The following is a 26,090-nucleotide window of genomic DNA, read 5'->3' as shown; positions in this document are numbered from 1 at the left end:
AAGCGGATTGGCTGATGTACCACACACCAGCTATATAGCTGGTGTATTTAGAAAGTTCTGTGGGTCCATTACGAGGCATGTGTTATATCCAAACCGTTCATCCATTTGGTGAGCTTGTCATAATGCTTGAGTCGAGAAATAAGACATATCTAAGGATCAAGTGGACCACACTGAAAAAAGTGGAGATTAAATGTCTACCATTGAAACCCTTTTGAGGGTTACATAAGTTTTGAATCAGTATGATATTTGTTTTTACTCATCATCCAGGTATTACGAACAGATTGGATGAAAAATAATCGTTATGGTAGGCCCTGCGGATGTTTTAACTGAGAAAATTACTATCCCAGCTGCTATATGTGGTGTGGTCCATTTGAGATTTGGATATGATTCATTTTTGGATCTTGCTCTAAAATGATCTTGCGAAATAGATGAACGGTGTGGATCTAATAAATACATCATTGTGGGACCGTGTAATTTTGATCTCCTTTGAACCGGTCATACACAACCTGGAGCTTGAGGACACCAGCCAATCCGCCAGCTCGTGTTAATGATGCGATGGAGGTGATGAGTGGCCAAGGCCTCTCGCTTGTGTACCGTTGCCACACGTGCCGCTAGCAGCTGTCGCCGGGTTACTGATGTTTTTGTTAATGGTAAAGTGCACGTGGAAGCAATCCAGGTGAACAGTACTTCTGTGACTGCGCCCAGTAATAAATGACCTGGCCCAGAAACGGACTGGTCAGTTCATCATGCTGGCCTCACATACCTAGCACAGACAGCCTGGTACATGGCCCTTCTGCAAGGCAGATCTCAGTAGCTGGAGAACATAAGCGCTCCAGGGCATTTGCTCAACGGTAGTGACTCGTCCACCGTACACGTGGCATTCATGTATTTCCATCCGTTTAGTCCAGATTGTCGACCCCAATGGACGGATCGTCCTGATAAACTACACAATTAGTTAATATTAGCCATTTACCGGTGGATATTGAACGGTGTCTCACCAACCATCAGTAAACTACCTATCTAAAGCTTATGATCATCCGACTAATCCTAACGGACAAGTTTCCCAACACACCTGTCAATATTGCTACCATTGGATTAGATTACACGTGTTGAAATCGTAACAATGGATGACTCTGATCGTTGATAAACTTAGCATGTGGGTCCGAGTGAAGAAACGGTAGACCATGTCAATTTAACAAGGGTATTATTGTCATGCAAAAGTTCTAACACCAACACGGTATGTAATGTCTAGTATAGATTTCTCGAGTCCAAATGAGTCACGTTAGTGTGTGTGTCTATTGGAAATTATACAGATTAATATACTTCTGTATAATATGGAAACCGAAAAGTGTAAAATTAATCAGAAATCAAGACAGGCTAAAGCACGTCTGAAATGCTGTACTTAAAGCGTTATTTGCCCCTACTCAAGTGAATTGAGTATGCTAGTAGGTTACAGGCAAATAGCTTCTAGGATACGACGAGCCTAGTGTGGGTCTGCGTTCAGCAAATACGAAGGCCTACCAAATGGAACTCAATTACACGCTTTCTGACAGTATTACAATATAAAGAAAAAATCCCAAAAGAATAAGAAAGAAGAGAAAAACTTCTGCACTGGTCAGTTCAAATATTCAGCTACTGTTCTTCAAGCTAAGGTTTAAGCCTTGCTATGTTGCTGGAAAACACTAGAATATTTAAGTGGAGAGAGGCTGGCTGTCTCAGTTCGTATGGGTTTGCTGGAGTGAGTTGAGATGGATTGGAAACCCATCTAGGTCCTCCTTTTATAGGTTAGGATGGCTAGGGGGTTATAGTCTAGCCATTTTATGGCCGTTTTTTGACTGTTGTGCATGGACCATCAAGCTGCTGCATGCTGACTGTTGTGAGACAATAGCTAGCCGTTTTCTAGCTGTTGGGCTAGCCATGCAGCAGTTACAGCTGAACCCTGCACTAATGGCTCAGCTGTTACAGTTTCTGCTGCAACAGCTCTTTTCAGTCCCTCTATTTTAGCCACTTAGTCGCACCGCGACTCGCACACGTCTCGCTCAAGGTCGCGAAGAAGCGACCCTCTGCGACACGATGCAGACGTGCAAAGTGCAAAGTGCGCCACTAGCGCCTCTACAGCCACACTGCCTCACATGCCCACGCCCTCGCACCAAGCCCGAGCCCGAGCGTGAGCGCGCGCGCGGGTATTCCAGTGCTACGCACTGGAACACACAAGGTCCATAGTCCACGGATTAGGTAAGTAAATATTATAATACTCCACTTCCTTCATATAAACCACAGGTTTTTCTCTTCTCTTTTCCATGTGAGACTATTCCAAAAACCCGTAGAAAAGTGTTTTTCAAAAAACAACTTTTTATATTATATTATATTTTATTATTAAAATATTTTTATTAAAATCAATATTTTTGCAACAGTGTCAAATTAACAGCATATGCCCTCAGATATCTTGCTTACAGGGGAAGCGGATTGGTTGGTGCACCACACACATCAGCTATATAACTGCTGTAGGTACGTGTCGTGCGAAGACGAGCACTGACGCTACTCGAGCTCCGAGTTTTACCAACGGTTCAAAGGAGATCAAAGTTACATGGCCCCGCAGTGATGTATTTATTATATCTACACCGATCATCTATTTTTAGAGATAATTTTAGAGAATTACCCAAAAAATGAATCATATCCAAAGATCATCTGGACCACACCACAAATAGCAGCGGAGATAATGATTTCACCGTTAAAAAATTTGTACGGCCCACAATAACGTTTACTTTCCATCTAATCTGTTCATAAGGTCACTAAGACATGAATGAAGAGTAAAAAAAAAATTCATATTGATCCAAAACTTCCGCGACCCCAAAAAGGATTTCAATGGCAGATGTTCAATCCCCCACTGCTTTTTGCAGTGTGGTCCAATTGATAGTTAGATCTTTCTTATTTTTCGCCTCAAACCTTAATATGAGCTCACCAAATGGATGGACGGTTTGGATATAACATATACCTCATCATCAGACCCAAACAACTTGCTGACGTCAATACAAGCTATATAGCTGGTGTGAGGTACAGCAGGCAGCAGCTAATCCGCTTCCGCTTACAGGGACCGCACTGGGCAGGGACGCGGTTGTACCGTACGAAAAGGACAACGGTTGTAATTAACCAAAAAGATGTAAGCTCCGCACAAAACCCCAGTGGCACATCCGATATTCTCACAACCTACAACCCCCGTTCCATTATACCACCTCCTGCCTAGGGGCGGGGATTGCGTCCTACCCCCGCCTGGACAGTAATTCGTTCAGGCAGGGCTCTGTGGGGTTCACCGTGATGTAAGTGTTTTATCCATGCCGTTAATCGTTTTTCTAAGATCATTTTAATTGTAATCCAAAAAATTAAGTAGTTCACAGCTCCAATGGACCACACCAAAGGAAGCTGCAGTGATAATGACACTTACCGTTGAAGCCTTTCAAAGGGCCACCGTGATTTTTTTTTTTTTACCATAAAACCTATTAATAAGGTCATTTAGACGTGGATGAAGTGAAAAAACAAATATCAGCTTGATCCGAAACTTCTCTAACTCCCAAGAAGTTTTTAATGGTGGAATTTCAATCCCCAATTTGTGGTCCACTTAAGCCCTTTTCCTGATTATTTTTCTTCCTCTGCCTTAAAAAATATGAGAAAAACGATGAACGGCGTGGATAAAACATTTACGTCACTGCGGGCCCCACAGAGCCCTGCCCGGACGGATTATCGTCCGGACGGGGTAGGACACAATCCGCGTCCACTGCCCAGACCGTGGAATTGTACGGTCCTGAATACTGAATATTGACCGGATAGATCTGAACAAGTGGTGACCGTGGTTTATTGATCCACACCGTCGATCCGATAATAATCACTATGAATTGGTTATGGACCAAAAATATTCTATATTGGATGATCCTGCCCATGCAATCTACTACCTTGGGTTTTTGACGGATTGTGTTTATAGGACGTTTTATCTACGGCACCGGTACAATGTTAAAACCATCAAACATGGAGCATTTTTACTTGTGATTGCATGAATCCCGAACTACAGTACAAAAATCAATGTATAACTGCATCAGGCCCTTCCAAAAATCAATGGTGTGGATCCTGTTTGTAAACCTTTCCATGCACCTTTTTCCCATATGAGTACAGGAATTTTCTGTTGACCTGAAAACAGAGGATCCGGACTCTTTGCATATATACTTGTTGGCATCCATAGCACCTATCTGGACTGTTCATAAGCTCCAGTCCCCACTTCTTTCACTAACTGTAAAAATAACTGCAATCGGATGGTCTGAAATATTCGTGACTGGACATATCTTCATTGAACGATATTGTCCGTCCATTTTTTTCATGACACTGAATTAAGATCTGGATAACCCAATCATTGTAATTTTTGCCAGTAAGCTGCACCTTATGGACGGTCCAGATGGATGATATAAATGTAAAAAAATTCCAAAAAACAACTAGGTGCATGCGAAAGATTTCCATATACACTTTAGCCCATAAGATCATTTCTCTCTCCAAAAATCTTAAAAAAAAAAAAAAAAAAAACCACAAAGGAAAAAGAAAAGAAATAAAATGCACTCGGAGACCGTACGACCTTCCCCGCAATCTGGGGTTTTTTATTTACTCCTCGCCCTTCCGCCATTAAAGAACTATATTCCCTAAATTGCCCTTTTTTCATCCAATGAATCCCTCTTCTAAACCCTAATTCCAAGATTCCCGTTCCATCTCGAAATTTGGTTTCTCTTTCTTTGATGTTCCTCCCCGCTATCGAATCGATGTCGACCGTCTGATCTCCGTGTGGCCGGATATGGACGGAACTCATGGCAACAGCAGTAACATCCCGAACGCGAACGCCCCCCCGCCGTTCCTTAGCAAGACATATGACATGGTGGACGATCCGTCGACGGACGCGATCGTCTCCTGGAGCGCCGGGAACAATAGCTTCGTCGTGTGGGACCCGCCGGAGTTCCAGAAGGTTCTTCTGCCCAAATACTTCAAGCACAATAACTTCTCCAGCTTCGTCAGGCAATTGAATACATACGTAAGGGGGCAGCGTAATCTCTTTCGACTGTGAATTGTTTCAGTTCTTGTCTGGTTCTCTTGTGTGTATATATCATGGCAACCGTTGATTTATTAGGCCCTGCCGTGAATTGGGTGTCTCAAAATTCCTCCATGTTAACACATCCTAATTCCTACCTCTTCGATCAGTGGCCGATGGATAGAGATCTGAGTAACATTCAACGGAAACAGGATAAATATTTTAGGGTTTCGATAATTGAAAACGGAGAAGTATTTTAGGGCTGCCACCACTTGTGGGGCCTTTCACATTGATGGAATGGCGATTGTGTCCCAATTGGGCATGGAGTCGAGTTTTGAGTCTCTTGATATAAGTAGATCTTCTTTCTCATCTGGCCTGTGATTTGATCATGTGATCTTGTCACCATGAAAAACGACTTTCATCCCATGCCCTCCGCAACTTTTCTTGTTACAATTGGATATGTTTTTCAAAGTGTGTGTGTGTGTGTTTTATTTATTTATTTATTTTTTAAATTGTGGCAATTTATATATATGGAAGGTTTAGCATTTGTACCCTGTGACCCGAGACATCTTCTTCTTGTTAGAGAAACAGCCAGTGGAGCCTTTAAGTAGTGTTTGATGGTGGCCTCTATTCCACGATTCTGTATTCCTACATTTCGATACATTGAACCGTGTCTCTATGAAAAGATTGAATCTAAGCAACATGCAGCTTTCAAGTTAAAATTGATGCCAGAACAGCAAGTATATCACCGCTGACATTTTACTTTTGAAGGATTTTATAATGGGCCCACCAATATAGATGAAGGCAGGCGGCAAAACTTCTGGAAGAAAATAATAGAGGGGATGGATATCTTTCTTAAGCCATGTTATGTTACCCATGCGCTTCAATATAGGTGCATGTATCATGTATTTGTACTTATAGGCCAATGGCCACTGTTTCTGTGTGTACCCAAAATGTTAAAACAGTTTAAGATCTAATGTTATATATACTTATATGTAAATGAGTATTATCTTGTCGATCATAATCCTCACTTTTGACTATCGATTTAGTTTGCTATTAGACAGCTATAACCTTCAATACCCTCCTCATCATCAAGCCTTATCCCAGTTATTTGGGGTCGGCTACACAAATCTTGTTCCTCCATTCCACTCTATCAAGCATCGTATCCCTAGTTAAACCATAGGCCACCATGTATTTTCTTACTACCTCCACCCACGTCCCTTTGGGTCTTCCCCTTGCCCCTTTAGAGTCTTCAACTTGAAGCGACAATTTTTTGTCTCTGTAGAGTGTAGCACATGGCAAAGCCATTTAAGTCTACTTTCCCCCATCCTATTACCTATTGGTGCTACTCCTAAGCGAATGCATTGGTTTCTTATTCCGTCCTCCTCAGCTTGCCACTCATCCATCTCAACATCCTCATGCAGCTATGCTCATCCTATGAACATTTTGTTCCTTAACTACCCAACACTCTGTCTTGTAAGACATGGCTGACCTAGTGACCTTATAGCTATAATGTACTTTACTTTGATTGGTATGCATCATGGCATGCCAAAACAGTTGCACAATGGTCGTCATGTAACAGTAATGATGGTAACTGTTATGTGTTACAGGGCCGAACAACCGTAACAGAAAAAAAAAATGGCCTGTAATGACCTCATAACTGGGCCGAAACAGTTTTTTTTTTTGGCAAGAAAGTAAAAAAGGTCGTAATGGCTGTTGTAGGGACCGTTGCAGCCGTTCTAGCCACGGTCGTAAAGGTAATGGTGGTGGCCGTTACGGGCACTGTTATCATTATGGTACCTTTGTATGCGTTGATCACATGGAACTCTAGAGGGACGTCTCCATTTCGTTCATTGAAGTCTATTCTATGAGGAACATCCTTCTCACTCTTTCCACTCCATGAATTATTGACCCAACATATCATAAATATTCTTGGTCATATTAAATAATTCCTTTATTCCATTCCTATTGTTAAATTTCATTCCATATACTCCACTTTAGTCCGTGCCTGGGTAAAGGAGGGTTGTGTTCGGTTGGTGGCCAGTGTTAAAATTTGGCCACAACTTTTCTCATGAATCCCGACAATCTAACATTACAACAACCTATGAAAACACATTAATCGTAACATTGTAGCCCATTTCATAGTGGTTTTCTAAGCCCAATTGCATGTATAGCCTTACCCATCTAAATGTCAGTGCAGAGTTCCTATATGGCATGCGTGAATGAGACATTAGGTTGTCCACACTTTGTGGATCTTCTGGCCTAAAAGTATGGTCGATATTGCCAATGTTTTCCATCGATCCTGGTATATAGCTTCCGTAGTGTTGGTGATACCAGCGATATTATAGTTGATACCAGGGAGACATCCAGAAATTCACAAGAATTCCTCAAAATTTTCCAGAAATTGAATTTTTCATAATTTTTTCTAGATTTTTTTGGAGAATTTTGTCCTTTAGGTGACATCGACCATTCCCTTTTGTTTATATTTTATTACATGCATTGTATGTGAATGACAAGAACTCATTTTGGTTATAACTGCAATGTTTTATCCTTTTCAGCGGCATATGGTTTATGCTCCTAGTAAATGGAAACTTATTATGTATAGTTGTTTTTTGTAGTATTTTGATTTCTAAATGTGTAAACATGTGCCTTGTGACATCTTCTGAAGTTTCACTGAATTTTTCCACCCTTTCCCCAATGTTTTCCTCAGTTGGCAATATTTTTCCAGGTATTAGCAATTATATTGGCAATATTGAGACACGTTTATATATCCCCAGTCTTCAGTACATGTAACAGCACTGATACCCTGAACACCAGGTCCATCAACTTGGCCTCGGTTAAAAATTGGGTCCGGGTATGTTCCAGCTAGTTTTAATAGTACTATTATATATATTAAATATATTTTAACCATTCCCACAATGAGATGAGGTTTCCTAAGCTACATGCCATGCATGTGTTAAAGTGGCTGTGTGTTCCATCTAATTCATCCATCAGGTGGGCCCATGTAAGTGCTCCTATTTGTCTAGAACCCAACCCGAAACCTAGATCCAAAGGCCTGATCGGATCTGGGTCTTGGTCTTCAAGAATGAGACTGGAACCGGCAAGATCCCAACCCGGATAGGTTGTGCATTGGTACTACTATATGACCCACCCCAAACTTGATCCATTGCCATCCCTACTGCCTTATCCCTAGGTTCCCACAACTTATCCCTCCTTTGTCAGCTACTCTTTGATTCCATTATCTGTAGGTCTCCACCAATATTTTAAAACCCGGCTTGAACCTAGACCCACTTCTATCAACGATTTGGTCCCAACTGGTCCAACTATGACCCGGGGTGTCTGCTTCAGTAAATATATAAGATGGTAATTGATCATACAACCAAAATATTCTGTATAAAGAGGTTGGGATCTTCTTCTACTTCTTCTTCTTTTTTGATACGGTGACTTTTTAATTAAAACAGAGTAGGCTACAGAAATCACGGTGGATGGTGACCTGATCATCACTCCACTTTACAAACAGATATACAAAATAACATCCACTATTCCAAAGTAGGCACAGCTCGAGACATGCATAGCCCTGCCCATTAGCAGTCCTTAACTTTCTATCAGTCATGAAGGACTGTTGCCTCCCAGTTTCTTCATCTCTCCTCCATCGAGAGCCCTGCGAAATCTGGTAGATCCCAGTGCAATAAAGACAATGGAAAATGTAAGAGCAACTTCTGAGGCAGCTTTGTCTTAAAAAATTCTGTTTTTTTTTTTTTTTTTTCCAAACCCCCCAAGCATAAGATTAGCAAAAGGGAATAGCTCCCATATTTTCCCCTTTCAAAAAAAAAAAGCTTCCATGTTTCCTTCCTGTGCCTTAGGAATGGGACAGAAGTAACATCAGGAAGAAACCCTCCTATCACCCAGCTGACTCTAAAAATGAAATTTCCGAAGGAAAGCAGGAGGTCATGATTGCCGAAGCGAGGGATCATCGCTCTGACTCTACCCAGCTTAAATTACTTTGGATTCTCAATTTTATAAGGAAACCAGTGGTTTGACTGGTTGACTGCCCGGTCCAATTCCTAACCAGGCAGTCCGAGTGACATCTTATCTATCTCACTTTGTGCCCATGCTAAGATCAATGTGAGTGAACATACACTTTTGAGCTGCAGTTGACATCAAAACAGCAAGTTTGTCAGCATTGAAATTTTACTTCAAGGGCATATTTGGATTCTTGAAATATAAATTGAGGAAATGCCATTTCCATGGTTTGTTTTTGTAAATTTCTTGGAAACGTTGTTTCAATTTCCCTCTCATGTCTTGAAAAATGCCCCCATTTCATTTCCTTACGTAGACTCAAGAAATATCATTTCCAAGAAATTGAGGAAAATGATAGGACATAACCCCTCTTTTTATAAAGTGCCCCTCATGGTAGTCACATGTGCCACTTCCCATCTTCAAGTGCCCCACATGCATCAATGTATCACATGCATAGCATGCGCTACCATCCATCTTAAAATGCCAGATGCCACATGTGCAACATGTGCCGTCACCCAACTTTTAGCAACCCATGTTTCAATGTGCCACAAATTCTAATGAGCCACTTGCAAAATAGGCCACCCTCATCTTTAAATGCCTTACATGCGCCATGTGTGCTATTGAGCCATATACGCCACATAACCACTGTCCATCTTTAAGTGCTTCACATGTGCCAATGTACAACATATGTAACATGTGCCACCAACTACCTTTTAGTGCCCCACATGCAAATGTGCATTCAAGTGTCGCACACTCGCCACCGTCCATCTTAAAGCACCATACACGTGCCAATGTACTACATATGCGACATTTACAACCACCGATTGTCAAGTTTGTCAATGTGCTAGATGCCCCAGTGTCCCACCCTCATCAAGCACCCCACATGTGCAAGTGTACCACATGTGCCATATGTGATGCCATCCATCTTTAAGTGCTTCACATGTGCTAAAAGTGTCAACATGCCACGTGCAATATGTGTCACCGTCCATCTTCAAGCATCCCACACGTGCCAATGTCCCACATGTGCCAATGTGCTGCATGTGGTCATGTGTGCCATAATCCATCTTCAGTGTACACGTGTCACCTTCCGTCTTTGAGTAAAAATTTCCTATTTTCTAAACAATCTATTTGGAAAAGAAGAAAAATTTTCTTTGGGCTGCCTTCTTGGCACCCATTTTATTTTTGTTGCTATTTCCTTGCTTTTTATAAAATTTCAGTTATCTTTCAAAAAAAAAGAAGAATGGTTTTTTCAAGAAAATCTTGTTGAAAAACAATCAAGGGAACAAATTTTCATTTCTCATTAATTTCTAGAAATAGTGTTTCTCGAAGCAGGCCCGAAGGATGTATTGACGAGGGCAGGTGGCGTATTGCCTAGAAGTTTGGGAAGGAATGGTAGTAGGAGCTGAGCATCTTCCTTAAGCCATGTTAACCCGGCACTTGATGTGTAGCCACATATGACGTTCTGGCACTTGTAGCAGTGTACACCCCATCCATAACTTTTGAAACAGTTTAAAATTTAACGGTTATCATAATACCTGATGACGTGTAGTATGTGCATATTTTGTTTGTCATAATCCTAAACTTTGGACTAAATGTTGTTCACTATTAGATTAGGTAAGTATAACCTTCAAATTCAACAACACGTGAGGACATAGACATTTAATTTTATAGCCTATTTCTGTAAATAGCCCCGGAAAAGTAAAGTGGTAGTAACTGCATCACATACTGTCTTTGTAAGAAGTTGGCATGTCTAAGTAAGCTGTATTTGTTTTGAGTAACATAATACTTGGAACCATTTGATTGAGTTTTGAAGAGTTCCACTCAATCCAAATAATTGATGATAATGGCAACCTACTCACAAGCTTGACTTGCATTTGTAATGTGATGACTTCTGGTTTGGACGCAATGGTGTTGTGGATCATTTATGTATTGTTATAGTGACCAATCAATCACCAATGAGACTTCTGTATTAAGAATGACTGGTGTGACATTGATCTCGACAAATCAGTGCACACCATTGTACAATTTACTCCAAGAGTCCATGCCTTCCATGGTGTTAACAAGATCATGATATGTTTCCAGCAGTTAAGATGTTTTATGTCGACAATAGTTTTCTTTCCTTCATCAGATTTTTATCTCTGGCGGCAAGTTAGAAACTGTGAATGTGATGCAGGACGGTCTAAACTAGAATGCATATGTGAGCACAAAAAGTATCCATCAAAATAAACTAAGCAAATCAATTGAAATATTCACATTCCACATCATAGTAAAGATAATAATAAAGGGTACATGCAATGGTTGTAGACCATCATCACAATCTTGTTGTACCGTATTCAAATCATGCGTGGATTGGATCCGGTGAGGATGGGACCTCCCGATCTTGCATGGTTTCAATCCAACAATCAATGCAGCTTCTCTAGTCTCGGAAATTAAACAATTTCTGGAATATGGACGGTTGGAAAATTTGAGAAAGGGTTGGGATCAATTCTCCTATTTTCAGGGTCAATAGCAACAAAAAAATAATAATTACTGGGCATAGAAAGAGAAGAAGTAGGTTGGAGGGCTAGAAATATAATTTAGAAGAGGAGATTAGGGGAAGAGTAGAACTTACCACAGAGAGAAAGGGAAATAAGGCACCATGCTTTCATTAAAAAAACATTATTAGGTTTAGGGTAGAAAGCACCCTATTTATAAAATTCAGATTTAAAAGAAAATGACTAAATTACTCCTATAACAAAAGGAAAAAAAATGTGCAAAACAAAGCTTTCTAAAAAAATAAATAAATAAATAAAAATCCAGTGTAATATATCAGTCTTCTAACTCATCCTACATGTGTCCTCCTATTATGGGGCCTTCAATTAATCCACGAACATGTGTAAGATCTTCAAATCATCCTTAGTTGTGCCATTAACCAGGTCTTCAAAATCATCCTTGGTTATGCCATGAACCATCATCGAGCCATAAAGATGTATTCGTTGGCCGCCTTCGTCTTTGATAAACTTTGAAGGGTCTGATGTCCTCATCAGAATGCAACATATAACTTTCCTTCTTAAGATTTTGTCCTCGTGTCATTGCTTTGTTCTCAATGACACATACTTGTATTATTGAACTCAATGACAAAACACAAATTGGACGTGTCACTCAGAGTTGATATTTCAGTTTAAGGCTGGGAAAACTGTGTAGCAGATGGTTTGTTTCTCACTCCAATAATATGTAAGATTTTCCTGTATATTCTGTGAGCACCTTTTTTTTGGAGAAAATGTGGCTCCCATGGTGCCTTCCAAGAAAAAGAAAAAAGAAAGAAAGAAAGAAAAAAAGAATAGAAAAGAAGAAGAAGAAGAAGTGGCTCCCGTGGTTTAACTGAGCATATGGTCCTTGATAAAGTGGAATGGCAGAATAGGATTCATGTAGCCAACCTTTAGTAGTTGGGATAAGGCTTAGATGATGATGATGATGATGATGTGGGTCCCATTGATCAATTTCTGACACGTGAGTTTTGTTTGGTTCTCAATTAAGCAAATGGTATTTGGGTCCCAGACTAGTCAGTTTTATTGAACTTGATCACTTGCTTGTTGGCAAATATATTGTAGGCATTAAGATTTCGCTTTGTCCGGGCAGGGTTTCAGGAAGGTTGATCCAGATCGCTGGGAATTTGCAAACGAGGGCTTTCTAAGAGGTCAGAAGCATTTGTTGAAGACTATAAGCAGGCGAAAACCCAGTCATGTACATAGCCAACCGCAACAACCCCAAGGACAAAATGCCTCAGTTGGGGCATGTGTTGAGGTGGGGAAATTTGGGCTTGAGGAAGAAGTTGAAAGGCTTAAAAGAGACAAAAACGTTCTTATGCAAGAACTAGTCCGGTTGAGGCAGCAGCAACAGACTACAGATCACCAGTTGCAGACCTTAGTGCAGCGCCTCCAGGGGATGGAGCAGCGGCAGCAGCAGATGATGTCTTTCTTGGCAAAGGCCATGCAGAGTCCTGGGTTTTTGGCGCAGCTGGTGCAGCAGAATGATAGCAACAGGCGCATTGCTGGAGTGAACAAAAAGCGGAGACTCCCAAAACAGGAAGATGGCTCTGAAGGCGAAGAAAACGCTTCTGCTCCAGACGGGCAGATTATTAAATACCAGCCTCTAATGAACGAAGCAGCAAAAGCCATGCTCATGCAAATACTGAAGACCAGCGCATCTCCAAGGCGCGAAACCTCAAATAATTCCGACAGTTTTTTGATCAATAATGTTCCCTCACAATCCGAGTCCCTGGGCAATGGAGGCTCTTCAAGTCGGATCTCAGGAGTAACACTTGCAGAGGTACCACCACCTTCGGGGATTCCATATTTGCCCAGCACCTCAGGATTTCCCAGCATTCGCCCATCTGCTGCTATATCCGAGATCCAATCTTCCTCCAACGTATCAGAAATGGTGACAACAGCCCCCATGCCAGATATGTGTGTTCTATCTGGAGTGCAAGAATCCATTGCCCCACCATCAACAGATATTGGTATTCCTGACTTCCCTGACATGCAGGGAATTGTAGTGGAAAGCAGCATGGTTGATATGCCGAGTGAGGGATTCATTGTGCCTGATGCAGCGAGCAGTTTCATTGATCCTATGTCTGTGGGAGTGGATGGGACAATGCCCATAGAAGGTGAAATTTTTTCTGGTGATGCCAACATCGATAGCTTATTCGATGAGGTCCCTAGGCTTCCTGGCATAAATGATTCTTTCTGGGAACAATTCCTTTCTGTGAGCCCACTTTCAGGCGACACAGAGGAGCTTGAGTTGGGCACGCAAGAAGCGAATGTGAAAGAAGCAGACATGCAAGAAGGAAAGGAAAAGGGATGGGAAAAAGCTCAGAACATGGATCATCTCACAGAACAGATGGGGCTTCTTACATCAGATAGCAAAGGCTAACAATGTATCAAATGTGTATCTTTTGGTTTCGCTTACTCGAGGCAATCAAAATACTCTGCTATAGTTTTCTTCTCACTAGAGTGCTGTATGACAACTAGCAGTTGGAAGGCAATCTTCCGCACCGTATCTTACACTTGCACATGTGGAGATCCTCACACGAGCCTAAATTTTTTCCAGCTGAAGCACAAGGGAGGCAGCATGAGTATCTGTTAGAACCCTTATATGGCGTAAGGCATTCCCTTTGCATTTCATGCTTTGTTTAGAGCAGCTTTTGTTTCTAGAGGAAGGTTTAAAGATTGGTCGTATCATATCGTCCATGAGTGATGCCTGATATGTATCAGACAATACACCTAAGTTTTGCACAGTAGTAGTTGAAGACCCCACGAAATGCAAGGCAAAATATATTGTTGGTTTCAGGCAATACTTCAAACTGAATCTGATACATATGGGCTCATGAAGTTGTTTGCACCCATGATTACTTTGACTCTGCATTTTTTTTTTCCCTATATCCTGTTTGGGAGCTTGGAAAGTATTTGGGTGGAAATTACTTTCCAAGAAAATGACATTTTCCCCTGATTGACATTTCTCCGTTAGGAACATGTTTTCATAGAAAGTCTTAAAATCTTTCGCATCACTCTCTCATTAATGCTTTCTTGGAAAATAACTTTCAAATAGAATGTCACTCTCTCCTTTTTTATTTTCCAGACTCCCAAAAGGCCCTGGAAGTATTAATGACTTTAACTATATATAAAAACCATAATGGTCGAATGATCCCAGCTGTGTGATAAGATTGATCACTACCATTGAATGAGAGCCATTGTTCATCTTCCATTCAGCATCCTGTGGTCATTTTTTTAGCCTATGGCCCATCTAAGCAGTTGGTTCAATAGATCAATGGTTTTAATCAACCTTAAAATGCAGCATAGTTTGGAAATGCCAAGAAATAATAGTAGATTCCAAAAATGCTATTTTTGCAGAGGGGCTAGCTTTCGAAACAAGGAAAAAAAAAAAAAGAGAGCATTTTTTGCTCAGGGGTTTGCTGGATTACATTCCACGTGTGACAGTAAGATGATAGAACGGGACTCTAGCTGTTGGATTTGGGCCCTTCACAAACCGTTTATTTGATATGGCTTCCCCTGGATGGGAGATTCCCATCCAACCCATTGATTATAGAGAGGTCACTCTGACCGTTCATGTTCAAAGCGAAAAGAGCCAAGCAATCCAATCGAGAGCTATTACTAGGTGTCTTTCCACCGTACCAAGTGAGGTTTGGAAGATTGCCCAGATTCAAAGTTTAAAATACTGACGTATGGTATGGAATACGTGGATATGTATTGGAGCAAACCTCTTTGCTGATACAATAGATTAGTCTCTCCTCTGTTACAATATGATATGATAGGACCACCTGTTTACCAAATAAAGAAACATAGAGCCACGATCCACCATCTATATTGAAAGGGCATATATGGATTAGGACCGTCCACCTGGTGGGTACCGCTTTAGATGTGGATAAGGACCGTCCACTTGGTGAGTACCGCTTTAGATGACCCATAATACAAAAGCTACTCCCAAGGACTCAGGTCCTTGCCTCTAGAGCTGGAGCTGGAGCTGGACATATTTCACCAAATGCCATTTTGGGGTTACATCCAAACGCTACCTATTTGATTTTGGTAATAATGATCACTCTGGCCTCACGGGACCCAAATGCTGATTTGTTTAGACAATCTGAACTGTCCATCCTCTCTGCGCTATAATCCTATAATCACAGTGAAATGATGATCTTGTCCGTTGATTTGTGGAGTTGATTGTGAGCTGTAAAAAATATCCTTTTGCTACGTTTATGCTCAACTGTGAGTAACCATCGTCAAAAGAGTCTCGGATTCATATGTCCACAAGTACTCAGAACATGGGAAAGGTTGGAATCGTCAGATCATCTCTACCTGCGGGCGGTTTGCTCTGCTGAAACTATAGCTCATGGGCTTTGATTATCAGACCCAATTTAGTCTGTTATATGTTTCAAAAAGCCCAGTCGAATCTGGCATGGCCCACCCTTCTTTACCATCTGGCTCATCCCGTTGCTGGTAAGCTGAAGTCCAACTTTCAAATTAATGGATATTGCTTGTTGAGTTTGGACTTGGTTCTTTGATCAGTGTTGCTTTTGACTTTGTACGGTTAGGATGGTACAATCAGTCGGGTTTTTTTTTTTTTTTTTTTTTAAAAATAAATTTTATGAACAGTGGATAATTGGAGCACTGAATATGAGTGGGCCCTTGTGCTTGTTTTAAAAGTGAAGGAGGGAAGCTGTTTGGATTGGTGGAATCCTCTGGAAGACTGTATAAATGAAAACATGACATATGCGGAAATCCATTTCATTTATAGGATGAAAACTGTAAACTTTTTTTTTCACCCGACTTTTTAACATTTTCATGAAAATGGAAATAACGTTTGCTGAAAAAATCGTGTTAATGTCACCTAGCAGATTGTAGATCCTTTGCAGATCCATACAGCTGGCTTATTCTCTTACCATTGATTGGCCGAACCAAATAATAATAATAATAATAATAATAATTCAGGCCTGTTGCAAGATCCTGATGGCTTGGATTGGAGGGAAAAAATTCGCAAAAAGCAAGCCCAATTTTATTTATTTATTTATTTTTTTTAAAAAAAAAAAGGAAAAAGAAAAAGAAAAGAGAGAGAAGGGGAAATTTTGATGCTTTGGAAGTGTGGTGGATGATATGCAAGCATTTAGAAATTATTCAAAATTTTCGTACATGCAACACCCACGTAGGGTTAATTAAACTGTCCAAAATAACGGTTCCAGTTGAGAAAATTTTGCTTCATTTATAAACTTTTTGACCATCTTGGAGGATATCTACTGAAAGTTAAGCTCGGTTTCAAAACCACTCAATAAGTAACTTTTTTAACTTATGTAAGTTAATAAGTTATTTTATTTAGCTCCATGAGCATCGTTGGAAAACTTGCTGATATGATGCAAGTTAACTCCCCAAGATTTTTAGTTTTTCTTTTTTTCCCCGCTTTTTTACTTATATATCTCTCCACGTGATGGATGGTTCATATTAAAGGAGGCCCCACATAATAGCTGGTCCACATCAAAGGTGGGGTCCACATGATTGATAGTCCAAATCAAAGGTGGGCCTCCATCATGGATGACCCACATCAAGGTGAGCCCAGTAATGGCACATTAAAGGTAGGCACCTAATGATAAATGACTCACATTCAAAGTAGGCCCCGCATGACGAAGGACTCACATTGAAAGTGGGGCCCACACGATCGTCCATATAAAAGGTGGGCTTTGCATGAGGCGCGGTAGATATTGAAGGTGGCCCGACATGATCAATAATTCATATCCCCACATAATGGACAGTCCACATCAAAGGTCGGCTCCTAATAATGAATGACCACATCCAAGGCGGGCCTCACTTGATAGACGGCCCACTTTGAAGTTGGGCTCCACATGATGGATGGTCCACATTAAACACAGGCCAACACAATGAACGGTCTACATTCAAGGTGGGCCAGACATGAAGGATAACACGCATCAAAGTCAGGCCTTGCAAACATTGAAGGTAGGTCCCACATAGTGGATGGTTCACATTGAAGACAGGGCCAAGGTGGGCCCAATATATTGAACGGTCCACATCAAAAGGTTGGGCCCATGTGATGGACAATGGACAATAAAAGTGATGTTGGCTAAATTTAATCAAATACGAAGCTACACATGTGATCGAGGGTTTGTATTTAGATTTTGTGTGTGATTAAGAAGTGTGGACGTACTGGAATCATACTCGACTCAATGATTGATTGAACGCTGATGTCCCATGCGTTGAGTTAGACTGATTAACGACTGGTCGTGCAATTCAACTTTCCTTTCAACCATCGGTTGTGATCAACGATCATGTGATTTGTAAAAGGATGAGGGTTAGTCCTTATGGATTTTTTTTTTCTTTGTATTTAAGGACTTGTTTTTTTACTTGTAAAAGCAATAAATTAATAAAAGAATAAAGATGAACACATGAATAAAAGAAAGGTTGAACAATGACAATTTAACTAATTGAATATGTGGTCTACTATAATCGACAAAGTCTTAAAAATAACCTAAAAAGTAAACAAACAAGAGATAAATATCTAATTTATTTATAAGAACAAATAATTAAGGTGAATAGTGCAAAAAATGTGACCAAAAACATGTGATCACCTAAATAAGAACTCATTTGATCATAATCTAGAAATTTAGAGTTCTTGACATTTAATCTAATCCTATGGTATGATAAAGATGAACACTAGACACTAGCAATTTATGTTAGAACTAAGCTAGGGCATGCTAAGATAAAAGTAAAGATGTTTGTGTTTGACGTTGGATCTTGAGTTTCTTTTTTGGTGCTCCTTTTATAGCTTATTGAGGTAGCTAAACTTTTGCTATGTTTCCTTGCTAATCCCAAATCTTTTGCGTTTTAGCATATATTCTGAATAGGAAGATTTGCGAATAGAACCAAAATTGTTGGCGTCTTGGATCGTTTTCTTGTAGTTAACCCCTTTATGTGAGATTTTCGTGGCCTACTAATCGGATTTGAGATCAATCAGGAGAGCGTCTATCACTAATCCCGGACCTTAAAATCGATCATGATCATGCAGTTGGATGGCCTAATCAAACCACCTCCTACATTTAACGCCTCGCTCCGTGATGGTTTGGAGTGCTTGAGGGATTAAATGGCATGGATCCACCTCATACTGATATGTTATCAAATGAGTTGGCTCGGATTTTTAATCGAGCTCCCCTATTCTCTTAGTTTCAATTATTATATGGCTTGGGACCCGATTTGCCTGATGTTCGGTTTTCTAAGTCGAGTCCAAACTAAAATCGAATTTGTTTAGATATTGATCCGATCTTCGAGCATTCAGGATCTTCAAGGCCTTTGAAAATTTTCTAAATCTCTTTAGAAAAATCTCTCATTTGATAAAGACTATAAGAGGTAGCTTTACTAAATATATTATAACTACATTTGTGATATGATTTGTTCTCACTTGGTGGGTCTTTATATGCGCATAGGGCATACTGCCTCATTAATTGGCTTGTTAATTGTGACCATATGACATGTGTTGATTCATTCCCTTTTAACGAAGTGTATAAAGACCTATGCGGTTGTATTAATAATGAAATGTATATTGTCAAAGACAAATCCATTGAACATATCTTCAAGCATAAGTAAAATTTCGGTGAGTACAAATCACGTAATGTCAACACATGTCTGTTTTCTATTGGTACAGGTCAAGGTGTCAAAAATAAATATAAAGAAGTGAACCGCACAAACTTAAGAGATAAGGGATCATAAGACGTCGGAAGCTAAATATACTATACTTTTCATGTTTACCAGTCATACAACCGGTTCAACAAGTAGAGACCAAGATAAGGCACCGGAGGCATGAGTAGAGCCTGTGAAAAGTACAACTCACCATCCCAACACCCCCTATAATCCAAAAATATTCTATAGCCCTGCTTTAACAATCAAGCGTCCAAGATTTTAGGGGTCAGGATTGTTCTAATGAGACAGAGCCACAGTGGCTCCACAATTGTGTCCATTTGATTTGAGGATTTGAGCCAAAATATGACTCGTGTACGATTTTGGGTGCCCGTATATCAATCATACTCCACCAGAGTATGAAATAACTCCCTATATTAGAGGGTGGGGTTGGGAATGTCAGACAGCCTGATCGGAGGGCGATGGTCCATTTGTGATGTTCCCCGCCCGACGAGGGACGCGGATTGAGTACTAACCCCGTGAGGTCTAGATAGGAATGGGCATAGGCTATGATGTGGCCGTGATGGATGGGTTTTATCGCGTCGTCCATTTATTTTGACGTATCATTTTACCATACAACAAGCCTAAAAATGAAGCAGATCCAAAGACTCAAGCAGCTGTCATAATGACACCCACCGTTGAAACCTTGTCAGAACTCACCGTGATGGTTATCATAAGGTCATATACACCTGTATGAAGGGAAAACACATATATCAGCTTGATCCATAACTTCCCTGGCCTTAGAAAATTTTCAATGGTAGGTGTTTAATCCCCCAGTTAGTGGTACCGTTAGAGTCTTGGAACTCTTCATTTTTTGGCTTGTAACCTAAAATGATATGGCAAAATGAATGTACGGTATGGATAAACCCATACATCACGGTGGCCCCTCACAGCCCCTGTCCTGGACGAGCCGTGGGTGTACGCAATCCGTTCCTCGATGAGGCGTCCGGATGTGGTACGGAGAGGTATGTGCACGTGGACAGGGAACGGAGAACTATTAGTACACGTGTAGGGGTTTCAATGGGCCGGGCTCGGGACTGCAAATTCAAAATTTTGAGTACAATGGCCCGAAGGCCCGACCGAAACCATTCAAAACACAGGCCGAGACCAACCCCCGGCACGGCCCGTTACAGCCCTACTCACGAGCTTGCCACGAATGGCCTATAACGGAAAAGGGGAGCTGTTTGGATTCGCGTCGATTTCGGCGATATCATGATACGGTGATCCGAAATATCGGGAGTAGCAAATCCGCTCTTATGGCTATGGCCTACACCCTAGGACCGGAAACCTCTATTACAAACCCAAGTCTGTGGGCCCCACCATGATGTAGATGTAAAATCCACTCCGTGATTTTATGTACTAAAAGACAAAACTAACAGAAAAAAAAAAAAAAAAACTAAGGAAGGCCAGCCCGCGTGAACACTTAGCGGCCTTAGTAACGTTTTATCGTTTGTATATGCGGTTCGAATAATGGTTCTCTCCCCCTTATGGACGGATTTGATTTCACATATACAACATAGAGGAGCGCATAGAAGGATTTTAATGGTGGATATCCAATCACTGTTGTTTTCATGTGGTGTGGTCCACATGAGATTTATATCCCTCTAATTCTTGGTGTAAATCCCTAAAATGATCTTAAAAAATGGATGAACGGAATGGATGAAACACATACATCATGGTGAGGCCCACAGAGCACCGACCATCAGCCACGGGGCTGGTGTTGGGGGGAGTAGACAATCCATTTCCGCGCATAGATAGGGTGTTTTACGCTCTGGGTAGAACTGGCGTGGCAGACGGTTCTAGTCCGACAACCTCGTATTGACGCGTGTCAGTTACTATTTGGCACTCAAGGCGGCTAGTTTCTCTCTCTGTTTTATTTATTTATTTATTTAACAAGTGGATTGCTCTCATCTTCTACATGCACAATATGTTTATGGAAATCCAGACCATTCAGATTGCGGGCCCTATTGTGCATGGAACATAGTACAAGATTCAAGCTTACCAAACGGCCTTGACAATTTGTTCGCCGCTGTTTCAATCATCCACTTGCGTAATTGAGATGGTTTGATCTGTATGTTTTTGGGCACGTGCTCCATCCATGGTGCATGTACGTGGCCACCTGCACTGTCGATGTGGGGCCACCATGTTGTGCATCTTTCATCGGTCTTTTTTGCATGTAAGGCCTAAGGGATTTCATCCGATGGACGGAGTGGAGTGCACCCAGCATATACAACATGGCGCACCCCACAGGACCTGGGTTATTATTTACGCGCGGCGCAAAACAGTTGTTGTATAGTCGTAGATGATTACGGTCCGAGACGGACGCGAGTTTACTACGATGAGCTTATCTAATACATTTGTCTCTCGTAGCGGACGCCCACAGTTGGCTCACCGTTATATTTATGGGTGAGTCCCACGGAGGCGGTTCGGATACTACCCCCTCCAGACCTAGCTAGAGACGTATGGTCCTGTCAGTAGTTCTATGAGGTCATCATGATTGATGTGTATATTTTATCCACGCCATTATTCCCATGGATCATTTCTCCGCGCCATTCATTCTTTCCATGGATCATTTTAGGGCATGAGCCAAAGAGGAGGCAGATTGAAGGCTCAAGTGGTCTACCCTACATGAAGCATTGAAAACTTCTCGGGGCACAAGTTTGGGATCAAGTTGATATTTATGTTTATCTGTTTTCCCTTCTTTCAGGTCGTATATGTGACCATATCAACACGTTGGATGGAAAATAAACATCAGGGTGGGCTTAGGAAGTTTTCAACGGTAGGAGTTCCATCCCCACTGCTTCCTGTGGTCTGTTCTTCTTGACCCTTCTATAAAATGATCTATCAAAATAGATGAACTGCATGGATAAAACATATACATTACGGTGGAAATTTCAATAGCCGCCCCTATCCTCTGTTTTTACTGCGGTGAATGGCCCGATTGCGCTTTGAATTTTCCTAGTTGTTTGGCTGGCAAAACTGATGGATGGAGTGGATGTCACACGACACATAACAGTGGGCTCCACTGATTTTTGTTACATGGACTCCCTGTGTAACAGGTGTTAAAGGAAAGGCGCACACACGTCTAAGACGCTTAAAGGAAAGGGGAGAGAGGAGTTGGGGAGAGACGATAACGGACCCTTCAATGGGCCCACAAACTCCCTGGCCGTGAAAAGCACGTGGCACTCAAAGAACGGTCCTCCAGAACTCGACAATAACGACAAGACCCCTCTCAGCCAATATATGTGCTGACGTCACCTCAAAAAACTCACCCGCCCCCCAATCGCTCGGATCGTTCCTCTAAATCCCGTACTCCTCACACCTATTAATAGTTTCCTACACCACCTGACAGATCGCATTTTGCGTTTGCATTCGCTCTGATAGAGATAAAGAGTCTGAAATGGCATTTCGGAGAGAAAAGAGGAATCATCAACCACTAAAACTCCCATTGCCAACCCAAACGCTCGCTCTGGAAATCCACCACAAATTTCTGCTGCCATCGCCGGACTCGCACCCGTTACCCCCATCGCTGGACTCCCCACCGGGAATTCAGGCCCTGTCCGACCTCAAGAAGCTGGAGGTCATAGGCCACGGCAATGGTGGCACAGTCTATAAGGTCCAGCACCGCTGGACCTCAGAGGTCTTCGCGCTCAAAGTCCTCAGGCTGGGGCCAGACGCAGCTGCTGGCTCGCAGCAGGCTAATCGCGAGGCCGACATCCTCAAGCAGGTCGACTCCCCCTTCGTCGTCAGGTGTCACGGTGTGTTCAACGGTGACGACGGCGACATCTGCTTCTTGATGGAGCTCATGGATAGGGGATCCCTGCACGATGTGCTGCGGGCCCGGCAGAGGCTGCCAGAGAAACTCATCTCATACGTTGCATGGCGGGTCTTAGAGGGGCTCAGGTACCTGCACGGCTTGCTCGTCGTCCACAGGGACATCAAACCATCAAATTTGCTTATCAATGACCGTTGGGAGGTGAAGATAGCAGATTTCGGTTCGAGCCGAGTAGTGGAGAGGAATGCACATTGCTCCTCGTACGTGGGGACATTCGCGTACATGAGCCCAGAGAGGTTCGACCCCGACCGTTGTGAGGGTTCATACAATGGATTCGCTGGGGATGTGTGGGCCCTCGGGGTGGTGCTGCTGGAATGCCATGTGGGCCACTTCCCATTGATCTCGGTGGGGCAGAGGCCAGACTGGGCGACGCTAATGTGCGCCATATGCTTCGGTGACCCTCCGGAGGTGCCTGACACAGCATCACCAGAGTTCGGGAACTTCGTGAGGCGGTGCTTGGAAAAGGACTGGACGAGAAGGGCCACGGTGCAGGATCTTCTCAACCATCCTTTCGTGGAACGTTCTGAAGGATGGACTAATGATTTTGATGAATGATCGTTTATTTCTTTCATTCCTTTTTTTTCTTTTTCTTTTTTGGCATTTTGAATTATTATTTGTGTGGGGGTGTTTTAATAATTTGTTATAAAATCCTCCTCACAGATACTGTTTCATATGGCCATTTCTATTCATTTCAATGGAGAGTCACTGATACTTTTTTTTCTCTTCTTTTTTTTTTTTGGTCTTTTTGGTAGGCGTGGGGCCATTGCTTCTACCCGTTAGGGTGGGCCACACATGCACGGTGGAAATGGAGTACGTGCAGGTTCTTTCAGGCATCGGTCAAGATTGGTTGATGATCATCTGATGATGAAACGCAGGGGTCCTTATATGGATCAGGGACATGGGCAAACGGCAACTTGGAGTGTGTTTATGGGGAGGGGCTGAGGGCCAGACACTGGCAGCCGCAGTTCATCACTTCTCCAGGGACCTCGGCCATGTATTAACTGAGATGAAGGCCGTAAAAGACATTATCCACCTTCCGATTCTCACCTGATTACTTGCTATCAGGGCTTGGGAGGCAACTGGGCTGGGTTGGCCCCCCTTTTTTGGCTACTTTGGGGCTGAGCCTCAACCTTATGGGTTAGGCCCAGGCCTGAATTCTAGGCTCAAAAGATAATTGGGTTGGACATGGGCTTGCATCGTCTCAAAGACCCAGCAACTGGGTCTGCTGTACAAGCTTCGACCCAGTCCATGAAGACATCTATGACCAGTAGGTCAGATGCAATGTTTTAAAACCCAGACTCGACCCAATCGAACCACCAGTCCAAATGGTCCAAACCAGGAGCTCTAATCAATGCATTACTGAATAAAAAGAAATAGAATAAAAGGACTAAGAAAACAAAACAACTCAAACAAGTGGATGGGACATTTGACATCTTAGTGGAGGTTGTAGGTACAAGCTCCATCAGGTAGTGGTACATTTAATCAAGAAAAACGGCTGACCACAAATCAATCCAGGTTACTGACCTGGCCCCTTCTTGCCATATTTCTAAAACTCACTCACTTGACTCGAAACTCAGCTGAGTCAACTCGCCTCAGCGAGATTTTGAGCCAACTCTCTTGGAAATTCAGTTATAGGTCTGACTTGATCTTGACTCATCAAATCAACTTGACCACTCAGTTGACTCAACACAACTCGTGGTGACTCAAACCAGCGAGTCACAGTGAAATTATTAGTAAAATGTAAAATGTAAATGGGAAGTGGGAATTGAACCCACAACCTCATGCACACGTCACCAAACAATTTTAAGATAATTCTTCTATTTTATATTACTCAATACAATTCTAACTAACATATCTATCAATAGAGTAATGATCACACACAACTAGTTGGATATTACGTTTTCGTCCAACTAGCTATGCATTTAATGAAAATTTCTTCTTAATTAATGTAAGTAAATGTTTTCACTGCACCCTAATTTCAATTTAGCATGGAAAAGTGGCCACGGCTTGAGTGAGTCCCATCACGGTGTTATAAAATCAACCCTGACCATCACTTATGCCACTCAACCTTAGATCAAGGTCATAAAATTTATCCCCATTGGTAGTGTCCAAGAGGACCACACGATTGGAATTAGTATACATGGAAAGGTTCACCCTCCAAACAGTTTCCCATAGAGTGGCTCATATGAATCATATATAAACCTGATTTTTGGGACCTATGCTTACTTTTGACGTGACATCTAATGATTGGAATAGATTCCACAGTTTCATCATGATGGGCCCTATAAAAATCAAGGGTGGTTGTCTCTCTCCTAATTATTCTCATTGGTGTGGCCCATCTGAATCACGGGTTAGCCTGATTTATTGGGTGTAGGCTTATTACTTGATTACACATCCAATGGTCAAAGTGGATCTCACACACATATATCAGAGTAGGCCCAAAAAAAAAAATCAGGAGTGGGAGTCCATGTTATACCTGTCTCCAGAACACCCAAAACACTACTATCGAGCGTAATTTAAGGTGGTAGTTGATGCTCGTAATGCTAGCAGCCGCGGATTAGCTACTGAACCCGATGGTAACTCGTTAATGAAGTGATATCACCACGTTCTGTGAGCCCCACCATGATGTATGTATTATATCCATATCATTCATCCATTTGGAGAGGTCCTTTTAGGGCATGAGCCAAAGGTTTAGGCAGATCCAAAGCTCAAGTGAACCACACCACAGAAATCAGTGGGGACAATGATGACCACTGTTGAAACCTTCATGGGCCCACCATGATCTCTATTCGAGATCCAACCTATTTATAAGTTAACAAAAACATGGAATAAGGGAAAACAAAAATATCAACTCGATCGACAGCTTTTGTGGCCTCAAGATGTTTTTAAGGGTAGGCATTCAATCCCCACTTTCTTCTATGGTGGGTCCACTTGAGCTTTGGATTTG

General features: G+C 41.9%; 2 protein-coding genes across 2 annotated transcripts; both read left to right on the top strand.

Annotated features, from left to right (window-relative positions):
• The first annotated feature begins 4,582 nt into the window (after positions 1-4,582).
• Positions 4,583-14,462, top strand: LOC131232580 (heat stress transcription factor A-1). The gene is made up of 2 exons (XM_058228902.1): positions 4,583-5,062; positions 12,698-14,462. The coding sequence occupies exons 1-2, from the start codon at positions 4,829-4,831 to the stop codon at positions 13,988-13,990; spliced, it is 1,527 nt and encodes a 508-aa protein (XP_058084885.1). The 5' UTR covers positions 4,583-4,828; the 3' UTR covers positions 13,991-14,462.
• A 7,837-nt stretch (positions 14,463-22,299) lies between these two features.
• On the top strand, positions 22,300-24,825 carry LOC131233886 (mitogen-activated protein kinase kinase 10). Its single transcript, XM_058230718.1, has one exon. It carries the CDS (start codon positions 22,709-22,711, stop codon positions 23,696-23,698), a length of 990 nt encoding a protein of 329 aa, XP_058086701.1. The 5' UTR covers positions 22,300-22,708; the 3' UTR covers positions 23,699-24,825.
• The last annotated feature ends 1,265 nt before the right edge of the window (positions 24,826-26,090 follow it).

The sequence above is a fragment of the Magnolia sinica genome, chromosome 18 (assembly GCF_029962835.1).
Source record: "Magnolia sinica isolate HGM2019 chromosome 18, MsV1, whole genome shotgun sequence".
NCBI lineage: Eukaryota > Viridiplantae > Streptophyta > Magnoliopsida > Magnoliales > Magnoliaceae > Magnolia > Magnolia sinica.
The sequence above is the reverse complement of the archived record's forward strand: the minus strand, read 5'-3'. Positions and strand labels throughout refer to the sequence as shown.

Coding starts and splice junctions, on each gene's coding strand:
- LOC131232580 (XM_058228902.1), top strand. CDS start 4,829: ATGGACGGAACTCATGGCAACAGCAGTAACATCCCGAACGCGAACGCC. Junction 5,063..12,697: donor TCAGGCAATTGAATACATAC/GTAAGGGGGCAG, acceptor TTGTCCGGGCAG/GGTTTCAGGAAGGTTGATCC.
- LOC131233886 (XM_058230718.1), top strand. CDS start 22,709: ATGGCATTTCGGAGAGAAAAGAGGAATCATCAACCACTAAAACTCCCA.